Genomic DNA, 13682 nt, shown 5'->3' with positions numbered 1-13682 from the left:
TGTGTGTGTGTGTGTGTGTATTATGCACAAGTCTTTGGAAATCATTTGTTTGCATCATTCCTTTAGTATAAAAATATCATTGTTCAAGGCGTTAATTGACTGCAGTGCTTTTCCTATAGCTGCAATTAGATGAATGGAGGGGCCCAGCCCAGTTGCCAGAGGATAGAGGATCATTATCTTTGTAAAAACCTGCTAATTTGTCTTTGCTGGCAGGATCTACTATAAACCTACAAACAGGGGAATCCCACTGCCCTTGAGTGGTCTCTCTAGGTCAGAATTAAGGTTAGTTTGGGGACAACAGGTAGAAGCTTGCACTTCACCCAGACAGCACAAACAGGACTTCAATCAAGGCAGCGTCTACTGCATGCATGGAAGTCACTCAAGCAATAAGAAAAAAGTAGCAACACAGTGACATTGCTGCCCTCCTCCCACCCTCCAGTGTTTCTACACTCTGGGCCAAGTAAATACTGAGATCCTACTAATCTATTCATATATTTTTAAGCTTAATTCAATGAAAAAACAAAAATCCCAATCGGAACAAAAAAGATCTGAACCAAATCTCCAGGCTTGAACATCCCTCCCATTGTGTGTGGGAGGGAGCTCTGGAGTTCCAAATCAGGATCCAAGTTTCACAGCTGGGCAAACCAAACCACTAGTGTTTGAAATCCAAATCCAAATGCTGTGGCTTGGACAGATCTGTTAGCAGGAATAGGCTTTAGCATGCTGTTGCCATGTGTAATCAGTGTTTAAACTGAATGTCTATAGAAAAGGAAAGCTGTTTCCCCCCATTGAAAAGTCAGGAGTAGAATATGCGGAACACAAACTACATTGAAAATATGCACTGTTTCCTGTTATGATATGAACTGATTTCAAAGTGAAATTCCACAAAAGCAGAAATAGGTTTTTTCTAGCAAAACCTGTTTCACATTTTCAATAAAATCCTGGGTAAAGAGTATCAGATGTATCGTTCTGTGGGGATGCCACTTTAAGAAACTGGTGATATGACTGTCATCTGTTACTAACTCTTTCCAGATATTGATGAATGTCGGACTATTCCTGAGGCATGTAGAGGAGATATGATGTGTGTCAACCAGAATGGTGGCTATTTATGTATACCCCGAACAAATCCAATGTATCGATCACCATATATGAATCCTTATTCAAACATGTACCCACGACCCCCTGCACCAGTTCCAGCCCCAAACTACCCAACTGCTACAAGACCTTTGTGTCGGTTTGGTTACCAGTTGGATGAAAGCAACCAATGCATTGGTAAGTAGTACAACACTATATATATTGGTCTGAATTAAATCTAGAAGGGACAAAAATTACCTCTGACTTTCTGCCTGGCACAAGGTGATGCCTGATCCAAGCAAAACAAATATTTTGTGTTTTAACTGTTGCATTTTTTCAGAGTGATGTCTGTTAAGCTGTTGTATGGTCTTTGTTCAGTACAAACATGGGTATTTTCTGAGTGTGTGTATTTTCTTGCACATTTTCAGTAGAGTGAGTGGTATAAGAAGATTTACTTTCCCCCATTTATTCTCTGTCTTGTCTATCAGGTTATTGGCTCAGTGGGACAGGAACTTAATCTCTTACTATGCACATGTATAATACCCAACTATTAGTAGTATTGTTTTAGTGGTTACAGGCCTGAGGTAAGATTGAGACCCTTTGTGCTAAATACTGGACAAACAAAGAATAGGAAACAACTGCTGTCTCAGCAGGGCTTCAGTCTTGGTTGAAGTGTCTCTACCTGTTATTATAACACAAATCAAAAAACAGCTCTAACAGTTTCCCCTGGTCGGTTGCATCTTTTGGGTTTGATTCTGATTCCAGTTACCCTGTTTTTCATCTAATGTGACTGTTGATATCCATGCAGCTACTCTGGAGTTAAGCTGGTTGAAATGAAACCTGAATCAGTACCATTTTTCTTTGCTTCATTGTGATAGCTTTAAGATTAGATCTGGAGGACCAAGTTCTTACCTGACTCTGGTGTTACTCAGTTATAGTTCCACAGTTCAGCAGAGATGTTCTGGTATAATATTGCTATAAATGAAATCAGAACCAAATTTGTGGTGTTTCCTAGTGCTTTGAAGCAGAAGGAAATTCGACCACTGAATCAATGTATAACCACCACCCAGTTCCATACTTCAGCTGTCTCAACTGTAAAAGGAGTATAATAATTAAGACTGCTTGAAAAATGTTTGTTGCAATTTTTTTTAGATGGAAAATTGGGCATTTAACAGAAAAAAGTCACAAAATGTTTCTGATTTCCACAACTCATTTTGATTTTATATGGAAAAACTAAATGACTCAGACCTGATATTGTTCTATTTGGATATCCTGCTGCAGTACATGCTGGGAGTCACTGATCATTCATCTCTGTTCTTGTTTCTAGTCTTATTGGCTAGGCTTCCTGGGCAGACTCCATCTCCTCTTTAGCATTGACTCTTTTCTCGCACAGAGAACATGGTGCATCACAGTTGTTTATTCAGGCACCTAGGCTATTGAGGGGAATACACTGAAGGTAGGGCTAAGATTCAGAGAGAACTTGAAAAATTGGAGGATTGGACCAGAAGAGGCAAAAGAGGCAAAAGAAATCTCATGAGGTTTGATAAAGACAAGTGCAAAGTCCTGCATTTAGGATGGAACAGTCCCATACACTGGTACATGCTGGGGACTGACTGGCTTAGCAGAAAAGGATCTGGGGGTTACAGTGGAGAAGAAGGTGAATCTGAGCCAACATTGTGCCCTTGTTGCCAAGAAGACTAACAACATATTGGGCTGCATTAGTAGGAGTGTTGCCAGCATTTTGAGGGAACTGATTATTCCCATATATTCAGCACTGGTGAGGCCACATCTGGAGTACTGTGTCCAGTTTTGGGCCCCCCACTACAGAAAGGATGTGGACAAGTAGGAGAAAGTCCAGCTGAAGGCAACGGAGATGGTTAGAGGGCTGGGGTACATGACTTATGAGGAAAGGCTGAAGCAACTGGACTTATTTAGTCTGGAGAAAAGAAGACTGAGGCGGTATTTAATAGCAACAGTCAGCTACCTGAAGGGTAGATACAGAGAGGATGGAGCCAGAGATTGCTCTGTGATGGCAGATGACAGAACAAGGAGCAATGGCCTCAAGTTGAACCATGGGAAGTTTAGGTTAGATATGAGGAAAAACTTTCTCACAAGGGTAGTGAAGCATTGGAATAGGCTATGCAGAAAGGTTGTGGAATTTCCATCGTTGGAGGTTTTTAAGACCTGGCTCAACAAAGTCTTGGCTGGGATGATATAGTTGGGATGGCCCTGCTTTTAGCAGGGGTTGGACTAGATGACTTTCTGAGGTCCCTTCGAACCCTAATTTTCTATAATTCTGTGAATGGAAGAGAGGGACCCAAAGAGACATTCCCCTAAGGCACTGGAAGCCTTTCTGAATCAAAGTTTTTCAGTTTTCAGCCGTAAAATCTCTAGATTGGGCCAAATTTTTTTCCATCATCAAATTTTTGCTGCAATAAAACACTTTTCCCAACAGCATTATTAATAATGTATGTTATGAAAAATAATTAGTTAATTTTTGCAGTGTTTACATTTTCAGAAAATGAGTATTTCAAGTTAATTATAATTGATAACACTGAACAGTCCTTCTGATCTTAGTGAATTCACTCATATCAGTGGTTATATACATAGACTTGGAGACTTTAAGGCATGTTTTGTATTCTTCTAATTTTGCTGTAGATGGGTCAGTATACGGAAGAGCTGATTGAAAAAGAAATATTAAAGACAGGGTCCACTCTTAGATTTTGATCTCTTCTTTGCAATGGGGCTTATGAATCTCACAGTACACAGATTCCTGCATGGGCCTTTGGTTAAGCTGATGAAAACATGCTTCTTTTAGTCAATACTGTTTGTTCCCTTACAGCTGCCCAAGGTCTGAATGCAGCTATTAATTGCTAAGGGAGATTGTGTTCGATGTCACCATTAACCCAAAAGGTTAATGCTAGGAAAGGGAGTGGTACGTAAGAAACACTTATGAGTTGGTGGCAGATTCTGATAGATAAGAAACAGTTTAAGCACCCTACCAAAGCTGCTGTGTTTCCAGTGGGATTGGATTTTAGTTCTTAAAACTGTGTGCTATTTAGTAACACCTCTCACAGATGTTAACTGTTTTTTTTCAATATTTGTCCGAGATTGGTAATGCAGGTGCCTCAACAGACAGCTTGACAGGCTGCCGTGTTTGCTGTAGCTCCTGCTAAAGACCTCTGACATACCTGATCCAGGGCCTGACTTTATATTCCTGTACATTCAGAACTTTGATGGCAGCTTCTGGGGTCAAGTTCAGCCCTGTGCTCGGGTACAAAGCAAAGTTTATGCATTTCTGGAGCCCTGAAAATGGAAATGATGGCTAGGTCCCAGTTGGGCATCTGTGCAGAAATGCAGTACCAGTTGCATCCCTGGTCCATCCTATTGTAAGTACAGGCAATCTGTAGTGTTATAATGGCTCAGCCTTCCTTGTCAATATGCCAATCCTTTTGAAAACAGTTGCAGTCTTTTATGAGGAAATTTTCAAACACACTTGCTTCTGGTCTAACTGTTTCCACTGAAGTTCCAGGACTTTCTGGCCATTGACTTGAGTGGCTGCAGTGGTACAGTAACACAAATACTTGCAAGAATTAGCACCTGCGTAATGCAGCATGTATTACCACTCTCCAGTCAGATTAAGAATTTCTATGATGCACTTTAATAAAATTTGCTTTGAATCCCAGTGGAAACAGTATTTCTAAACACCAAGCTTTCCCCCACAGGGCTCACAGCCCTGATTAGAAATAGTGATAGCAAGAACCACAAAGTGAAACTTGCTTAGAGGTAGCTGTAAAACCAAAGCAAAAGTGACCAGCCTGGTTTTTCTGTCTGAGCTGAAAGCAAAGCAAGGGACAATTTGCTGCATTTTGGCACCTGGCTGGCCAGCCAAGCCTCCACTGTCCTTGCCTCTCTTGGGAATGTGCTCCCTAGGGGGTTCATATAACATTTCCTGCATGGGATCTGATTTATTCAAACATAGCAAAATAAAATCTAAGCATTTACTTTACCTTTCTTGCCTTCTAGGCCTTGTCTTTTCTGACCCAGGGTCACAGGAATATGCCTACAGGCTCCTTCCCTTTCTCACCTCTCCATAGCCCTAGGACAATCCCCCTAATGGTCACAGCCACTCCCTCACAGATCTCTTGCGTTGTATGAAAAGCAGCCCCACATTTAGGCACATTACTCTCTGGGTTGTTTCCCTTTGCTTGTGACGGGAAGTTTAGGCCAGCAAGAAAAGAGTTAACCTTCCCCTGCCACATGCAGAGGAAAACCAGGTGAACAAAAACAGATGAAATTTTTCAGTGGGTTTTGGCCTTTAAACTCGAGTTATTAGTATCCCAGGGAAGAGTGTCTTTTCTAGAAAGACAGGAGGGCCATTTGCTGCCCTGTGCCTCATTATAGGCATTTACCCACTGCTGCCAGCTCTTGTTGGATTTTGTAAAGCTCCAGCTGCTGAAATCATCAGATCATTGGCAACACGTAGGGGGTGTACATGGACCCCCTGAGATTGGCAGTGCACCCCCTGTGAAAAGTGCCGCTGATGCTTCTGGCAGCACCTGTGGGCAGTCGCTGTTTGCCACCGTTCACCCGCCGCACTCGCTGCCGACACCGCCAGTGGTGTTTGGGGGAAGTTCCTGGCGTTTGTGGGTGGTTACCAACCAGCTGTCAGCGCTCACCACCTCCCCCTGCTGCCAAAACCTCTGTGGCCCCCTGCGGAAGCTCCCTGCTTGGCCTGCCCACGCTGCTGACACCGTCGTGGCTGCCTGTGTGAGCTCCCAGCTCGCTGCCACCATGGCCCCGCGGCCACCACTGCCGCCGCTGTCTGTGGGTGGTCACCAGCCTCCAGGGGCATGCATCATTCAGATGATACAAAAACACCAGCTCTTCTTTATAACATGGATTGTGTAGCTCTAGCCATTGTAGGGGAAGGCTGGGACGCGTGACCCTGATGTGCTCTGAGTTAAAAAATCAGTAAGCAATCAAAACAGATCTTTGCATTTTAAAATTATTACTATTTAAATTTCCTGCTTAGGGGCCTGACAGGAGTATTATTAACCCTTAGGTTTGGCACATGCAAAACGGGTGCTTTTTATACCCGTGAACATTGTGTACATGTGTGTGTGTGCATGCATGAACTGCTACTTACTCAGCAGGGATGGGAATGAACAACACAGACCATGCATGTGTCTCACAGTGCAGGACAGAAGAAGCAAGCCCCAGGGCTGTACTCATTATTGTCCCTTTCAGCTTGTTCAGTTTCTAACTTGTTTTTCCTCTTGAGATCTAGCCTGTGTAACCATAATAATGACCCTTTTGTTAGAGGAACTTTGTCCAGACACCATTGGCAAGACCAGACTGGAACGAAGGCCACGTTCTTGTATTATACATTCATAAGCTGAGAGTTCTTTCCAGTTTCCCTTCACTCCACCCCACCATTTCCTGGTTTACAGTGATTTTTAAAACATGCCTGGAGTACAGAGCACTTTGAGCACCATGGAAAGAGTGGCAAAGGGTGGACTTTGGCCTTTATTTTTGATCCCATTAACACATACCAGGTAGGAGGAGGGCAAAGGGGCCCAAAGCAAAGAAATAATTATTAATCAAGGAAGGCAAGCATAAGCCAGAGAGAAGAGGAGGGGAGTGAATATTAGAACTGGGAAGAAAGCAAAAGGCAAGGGGGCTAAGAATAATGAAAGAGGAACAAAAGAAGAGGCCAGAGAAAGAAGAGAAGATGATTGTAGGGTTGGTGCTTAAATAGAAGCAGCAGGTATAGGGACAGGGAAAGGACTGAGGGGAAGGGTGCCATTTGGCCTAGGGGGAAGGGTTGTTGCTCAAGCCCTTTCTGCAACATGACACTTTTCTCCTATGTCTCAGGGATCACCAAGCCCAAATCCTATGTCTGTAACATCATGAAGCAACACCACCTATTTCCACATGGCATGGAAGGGTTTTGGCTCATAACTGTTTGTAGTACATCAGCATTTAGGAATTGCATTCAAGACTAGGTCTGCAATGGAATAATCATTGTCTGACAGTAGGAGGTGGTCCATGTCCTAAACAGCAGAGACAGTCCAAATAAGCAAGGCAGGTGAGAGGGTACCTTAAGGCTCAGAGGTGAAGTCCCTTGTCCAAAGTTGCGTAGTGAGGTGAAGTGCCCTATGCCATAGGTTCTGCTGCTGCCCTAATAATGCCTTTTCTATAGTGGCTTTTCTGGGGAGGCAAATGGAAGATAAGGAAAGGGAAAAGGTAACATAGAAAGAGTCCCACATGGTAAGTGTTGATGTAGTGGCAAGAGGAGAACAACCAAATCCTGCCACTGCCTGCCTGAGCAAGGGCAGCATGATTTTTGCTAAGTGCTGCTTTCACATTCTCTTGGCCTCTGAAAGTGTGTGCAGTAAGCAGCAGTTAACTATGTTAGTGTGAAGTCAGGCAGAAGGCAGGGTAGAGATGCACCCTATATAGACCGACTGAATCAGAGATGCCCAAGCTTTTGTGAGGAAAATCTCACTTCATCAGATGCTATGAAAGGTCCTTGTGGGGGAGAGCTATGCCCTTTCTCCCAAAGGTTCCTTTCATATCACCTGATGAAGCTCATGAAAGCTTCTGTCTCTCTGATTCAGTTAGTCCAGGGCTGTCCAACTTCTGGGTTGCCAGAGGCCACACCCTGGGTGGGCCACACCCTGTAGGCTGCAATAGTGAGAGCCACAGGTCACTCCTGCGTGGCCCTTTCCCCATCCTCCCAGTTACATCACACATACGGGCATGGGTGGGTGGGTGAGCAGAACCCCACACTGCACAACACATGGGAACATGCCCCCGCACTGCACCACACACCTAGGTGGGCACCCTCCCCAACGCTCACTGCACAGCGCGTGCACACAGGCAGCCTCCCTGTCCCATGTGTGCAGCCCACACCCTCACTCCACTGTGCACCCCCCTGCTCACTGGCCATAGGGTTCCCCCCTTTCCCCACCATACCATGTCATGGACTCCTCCAGTACTGCACCCTGCACTGTGCCACCCCCTCATAAAGGCACAGGAATCAGAAGCTGGAGGGGAAGCCTGGAGGGCCTGCCCTGCTCTGTTGTTACAGGCAGAGCTGTAGGGAAAGCAGCAGTCCCTGGGCTACAGATTAACTTTTCACAGGCTGCCAATTGTAAGGCCCTGGGTTAGTCTACAAGGTGCATTTGTACCCTGCCTTCACTGTGGCCTGTGTTTAAGGCTCTGGGCTGGGTTTTGGGAGATCAGGTTTTGATTCCCAGTTCTGGCACAGACCCCCATTGTGACTTTGGGCCTTGGTCCCCATCTGTGGAGTGTGGCTAATAATAACTCCCTGAGCTGTATTAAGGGAAAAAAATATTAAGATATGTCAGGTGTTCAGATGCTGTGAGGATATAGGCAGCCTAAGGTAGAAAGAAGAAGAAAAGGTTGTGGTTTTATAGCCCTGCAATAGAATCATCACAAGTCAGACTTGATGTGGAGATTGTGCTTAGTCACTTAGTGCATTGTGTTGGAAAGAAATGGCCATGAATTTTTGCATACATTTTCTGTAGGAAGTGGAGAGAGGGAAAATTGCAGTGATTTGATAATTGCCTCCCCAGCTTGTGGGGAAAAGGTCAGGTGGAGAAACTCCCTGGGGAGCTTATTTGACCTCCTTCGTTTTGCATGTTTCTGGTCATTAAAAGTAGACTAATCAGTGTGTGTGTGGTTGGGGTGGTGGGGGAATTTCCATTAAAACGCTCCTTCCACTGGGGCAGATCCTTTCATGACGTAAAGGGCCAAATGGATACGAGAAGAAACACTTTGGGGCCCCTGTACATGTGATTAAACTGCCCCTTTTAGTGCTTTAATTGCCTTTTTTTAGCAATTTAATTGAATAACAGTGTACATGTGGTGTGGCATATTGTAATTAAATTTTGTAGCAGTGTACACCTGTGATAGCATATTTTGATTTAAATGAATCTTTTATGTAGGAAAGTAAAACATATCAGATGTATTTTAGTTTTCTATGCAACAAATTACAGCGATACATCTGGAGATGTCAGTGCGGATGGTGCATGGGGCGCTGGAAGCCTGGTTGTGCTCAGGTAAGCTCGGGCTTGGTGGGCTTCTAGTACTTTGTGCACCATCCCTGCCACCTTCTCTGGCTGCCAGCACACCCAGCTGCCCTCCTGCTGCCTTCCCACACTGCCCCAAGGACAAGCCAGCGTGTTCCTGGGTGGTCCCAGGTGGCAGAAAGGAGGCAGGGCAGTGCATGGGGCACTGGAAGCCTGCCAAGCTCGAGCTTCTCCGAGCATATCTAGGCTTCCAGCACCTTATGCAGCATTGGATCTACAAATTGCTGCCTCCAAGCTGGGGCAGCACCCATGCAGCTAGCACCCCAACTGGGAGGTCCAGGGCTAGCTGCCACCATGGAAGGAAGCACAGGGCCTCCTCTGCAGCTCAGGGGCTGCATAACCTGGTGGCAGCTTGCGCAGGAAGGCTGTTGAGGGAGGAAAAAAATGGCATGGGACGTGCTTACCACCACCCCCCTGCCCCTTGTTGTAGACCGCCCACATTGTTACCAGATTTGCTTATCACTTCAGGGGGTGCTCATTTATTAGCAATACGTTTTTAGGGTCCTTGTAGTTTTATTAATGTGCTGCTTGTGTTACTTTTGTTTTTATATGGAGCTGTATAAAAACAGCTTTTGCAAGTCTTTACCCCTTATGGAGCTATCTTGGAGGACTTAGTTTTAATGGGGCTGGGTTTTTCCAGCCACCAAATCGGTTAAATATATACACGTGCACACAGATTAACGTGACATGCCCAGCCCTACTGGGTTGATCAGCATGTACAGGCTGACACCCTCATATGCTAGGAATCAGTTCATTAAGGTAACAATAAAATGCAGTCAGACACAAGCACACAGGTGAACAGAATACCTCTGAATTAGGCTGGGTGTCTACCTGACACCCTCATGGGCCAGCATTTAGTTCATTAGGGCATGTCTGAGCCAAACTGGGTCAATCAGCCTATATAAGCTGATCTCCTTATGTCTTAAACTTAGCATGTCTCAATCTTTTGCCTTAACTGTCTTAGTAGTGGTAGCCTCTTGATGAGCAGACCTCACAGTATTTTTGGGCTTTACAGGGATCTTTAGCTTAGGTAAAAGAAGTGTTGCTGCAGAGCAAGTGGGGAAGCGGAAATAGAGAAGGAAAAATTCACCCGGTTACCACCAGTTTGACTATAAAAGTTATTTATTGCTAAGTATATGAAATTTATGATGGTACTAGTAGCAATAGACATGCAAAGGAAAACAAACAAAAACAAATTACAATATTACCCTGGTTTAATTGAGTATTTGGGGAAACCTAGCTTAAGTTTAACTAACAAAACTCAGGTTTAGAAAGCTATGCTTAGAAAGAGAGAAAGAAGGAGAAAGAGAAAGAGAGAGTGAGAGCTGGGATCCCACCATTTTAAGGCACTCAGGTGATTTGTTGACAGGCAAAGTTCCTAGCACAATTGTTGAAGGTTAAACGGGTGACAGAAAGAGATGATCTGTTTTTCTTAGCGTAACCCAGGTATACCCAAGGGTGTGCCCATTCTCAATCGGATGGGATGGGTAGGCAGGAGGGGGATGCCAGAATTTTGAGCAGATCCCTCTTTCCTCTGTAGAGTTAGCCTAAGCCCAAAGTTCTTAACTGTATACAATTTATTGAGTTATAATATACATAATCATAAAACTAAATATCATATACATATATTTACACAGTGAATGTTAACCAATAACCAAGGTCAAACTCTAAATAATACTATTTAACCATCACAATAAAATAATTTCAGCAGCATCAACACAATACAGCATTTCACTTACAAAAGACAAGGTGCAAACAGGAACAATCTTAATAACACCTATTCCTTAATATAGTCCCTGACCTATAGCGAGAGATAGTCCTTCTTCCAATGGGGTCCCTTGGGGGGGGTGTCCAGGAAGCACCAGGGGCCCCTCCCCTTAGGGCCTTGACTAGGCAGGGGGCTGCTCATCCAGCTCCTTCTTTGGGTTTGCCCGCCCAAATGTCTTTCCCCCGTGGGACCCAAGGGCCCAATGACTCACACTCCCTCAGATGGGGGTGGTCAGGGTGCAGCTTGATGGGGTGTCCTCTGCTGGAGTGCCTCTCTAGGCCTCTCCTGCACTGCTGGGCTCCTCCCCACCCTGTGCCCCGCTCTGGGCACCGAGGGGCTCCTCTCAGCTGCTGCACCACCGCTGCTTCTGGGTGCTGGGCCTGACACTGCAGCACCACTATTTCCCTGTGCCCTGGCTTTGGCACCGAGGGCTCTTTTAGCACAGGCCAGGCCCTTCAGGCTCCAGCTGTCAATCCTCATGCTGAGTGGCTAACCCAAGCAGCTTCCACTGCTCACTGGCTCCCAAGGCTTGGGCCCGTGTGCCTCCCTGTACACTGTGGGACCTGGCTGCTTGCTGGGAGATGAGGCCTGAGCTGCCTCACTGCAGCCCCCAAGGCCCTTGCCCCATGCACTGCTCTGTGCACTGTGTGGCCTGCTGGCCCTGCTGGGGTTGCAGGCTTGAGCCACCCTTGCAGCTCCCAAAGCCTGGGCTCTATGCACTGAACAATGCACCGTGATGGGCCCGAGCAGTTTTTCACCGCTCCCAGGGCCAGGTCTCCTTGCACCATCCCTGTGTGCCATCAGCAGCCCAAGTGGTCTCATACTGCTCCCAAGGCCGCTCCTCCAGTGGCGGCTTCAGGAGCCTTGGGCCTATTGCCCATTGGGGGGGAGCTCCCCAGCTTTTCTTGGCTCCACTCGCCTGCCCCTGGTGCTGGGCACGCAGCTCCTTTTATACGTTCCAGGGCTTCGCCCCTGAAATCTTCCAGACCTGACAGTTTACAGTCCTCAGTCAGGTCCAGAGGAGCTCTTCTCCCCCTCCCCTCAGGAAAGGGGCCTGACTTTATTTCTCCTGCTGCCTCCTGATCGGTGGATGGGCTTCACCAGTCAAAACAGCAGGATCTCAGACCTGGGACTCAACCCAAACTCTGAAAGGTGAGCCTGCTACATTAGCTTTTTGAGAACAACAGTGGATGGTGTTAGAGAGATTTTTCCCTCTTGAAGCACACTGGTTGTTGCTTTACAGCTTTCTCATCGCCTTAGTTCAGCCTCTTTAAAGCATTCTTTTAATTGTGTAAATTAAGAGGGTCCCAAGCTGTAATTGACAGGGAAAATCCTGTTTTATAAACAGTTTTAATTTAAATGAATTACCTTTTTTAGTGATAAAGGTTTATTTGGTTTGAAACATCTTAAGAAACTGATTAACAACCAGGGAAAACAAAGTTTTAAGGAGTAACCAGACACCTGGGAGTCAGCTTGAAATTATTATGAATATAGAAGATATACTGGAAAGGATACCACATTGTTTCTTCTCAGATCACCTAGTTATGCTTGCACTGTGAAGTCAGCATTAGTGTTTTGTATGTTACCTGTTGTGAATAAGCCTCAGCTTAGCATGCCTTTTGGATTTTACTGTAGTTTTTTAACATAAAGGGATTGATTACTTGGAGTGTTTATAAACTTTGTGGGGAGGACTTTCACCAGTCATCCTGGGAAAAGTATGACAGCATTTGTGGTCAGGGCTTTAACGGGCTGGAGATTGTGATAAACTCTTAGCCATTGTTTAAATGTTGCCCATACTCTGCCTGACTCAGTCTCTTACCTCAGCATTCCCTAACCTGGCAACCGAGTTCTAGTCAATTAAGTTTAAATAGGCCTCCCATACTGGGACCGGGGAATGTACAGCCCAAGATGGCTATTAAACTTTTTTTTTCTGCTTAGTTCTGGTTAGATGAGGTGCGTTGTGTGTGTGTGGTGGTGGGGGGGGAACAGAAAAAGTCCTTTGTAAGTCCAGCAAGCTGGGTGCCAGGGCTCCCTTAAGAACACAGAGCTGACAGGTAACAACATCTCCTGCAGCTGGGGAGTGAGCTGCCAGTGGGCTGAGCAGCCCTGGAGCTGTGGGGGGGCCTGGTGCTTCCCTATGCAGTGCCAGCAGCAACCCCTGGATGATACCCGCGTGCTAGAAGCCTGCTCTGCGGTCCTGGGGACACCACCACCATGAAGGGAAGGACTGGGGTCCCCACAGCTCAGGGCCCACTGGCAGCTCACTCTCTGGCTGCTGGAGATCCGGGCAGGCTCCAGGAGAAAAAAGAAAAACGACCAGGCCCCTCACCAGTTTTTTTCTTTTTTTTTCTCAGCAGAGCCTGCCTGCGTGAGCCGCTGCAGGGGTCCCCGTCCTTGTCTCCGTGGTGGGGGCACCACCTGGGACTGCCCAGGCAGGCTGCTAGTGGGCAGGTGCCGCCCGGGGTGCACTGGTGCCACGGAGGGAAGGACCGGATCCTCTGCAGCTCAGGCCCTATCAGCAGCTCATCCGGTGGCCACAGGAGAGGTGGGCAGGCTCCAGGGGGAAAAAATAAAGGGTCAGGCCCCTCACCACTTTTTTTTTTCTTTGGTGGAGGCTGCCTGTGGCATGGGGGTGGGGGGCATGAGCTGACAGGGGCTGTCACTGTTCTGTCACAGTGACAGAAGTCCCTAAATTGAAATGGTGGGTTTTTAATTGACAT

General features: G+C 46.1%; 1 protein-coding gene across 3 annotated transcripts in view; it reads left to right on the top strand.

Annotated features, from left to right (window-relative positions):
• The window catches only part of FBLN5 (fibulin 5), a 91184-nt gene that overhangs the window by 6584 nt on the left and 70918 nt on the right, over positions 1 to 13682 (top strand). For all 3 annotated transcript variants that reach the window (XM_019552423.1, XM_019552421.1, XM_019552424.1), the window contains exon 4: positions 1033 to 1272. In XM_019552423.1, coding sequence (XP_019407968.1) covers positions 1033 to 1272 — 240 coding nt within the window. The remainder of the gene's footprint in view (positions 1 to 1032; positions 1273 to 13682) is intronic.

This window comes from Crocodylus porosus, unplaced genomic scaffold, assembly GCF_001723895.1.
Source record: "Crocodylus porosus isolate Cpor-Errol unplaced genomic scaffold, CroPor_comp1, whole genome shotgun sequence".
NCBI classification, from domain to species: domain Eukaryota; kingdom Metazoa; phylum Chordata; order Crocodylia; family Crocodylidae; genus Crocodylus; species Crocodylus porosus.
This window is presented reverse-complemented; position numbering and strand designations above follow the sequence as displayed.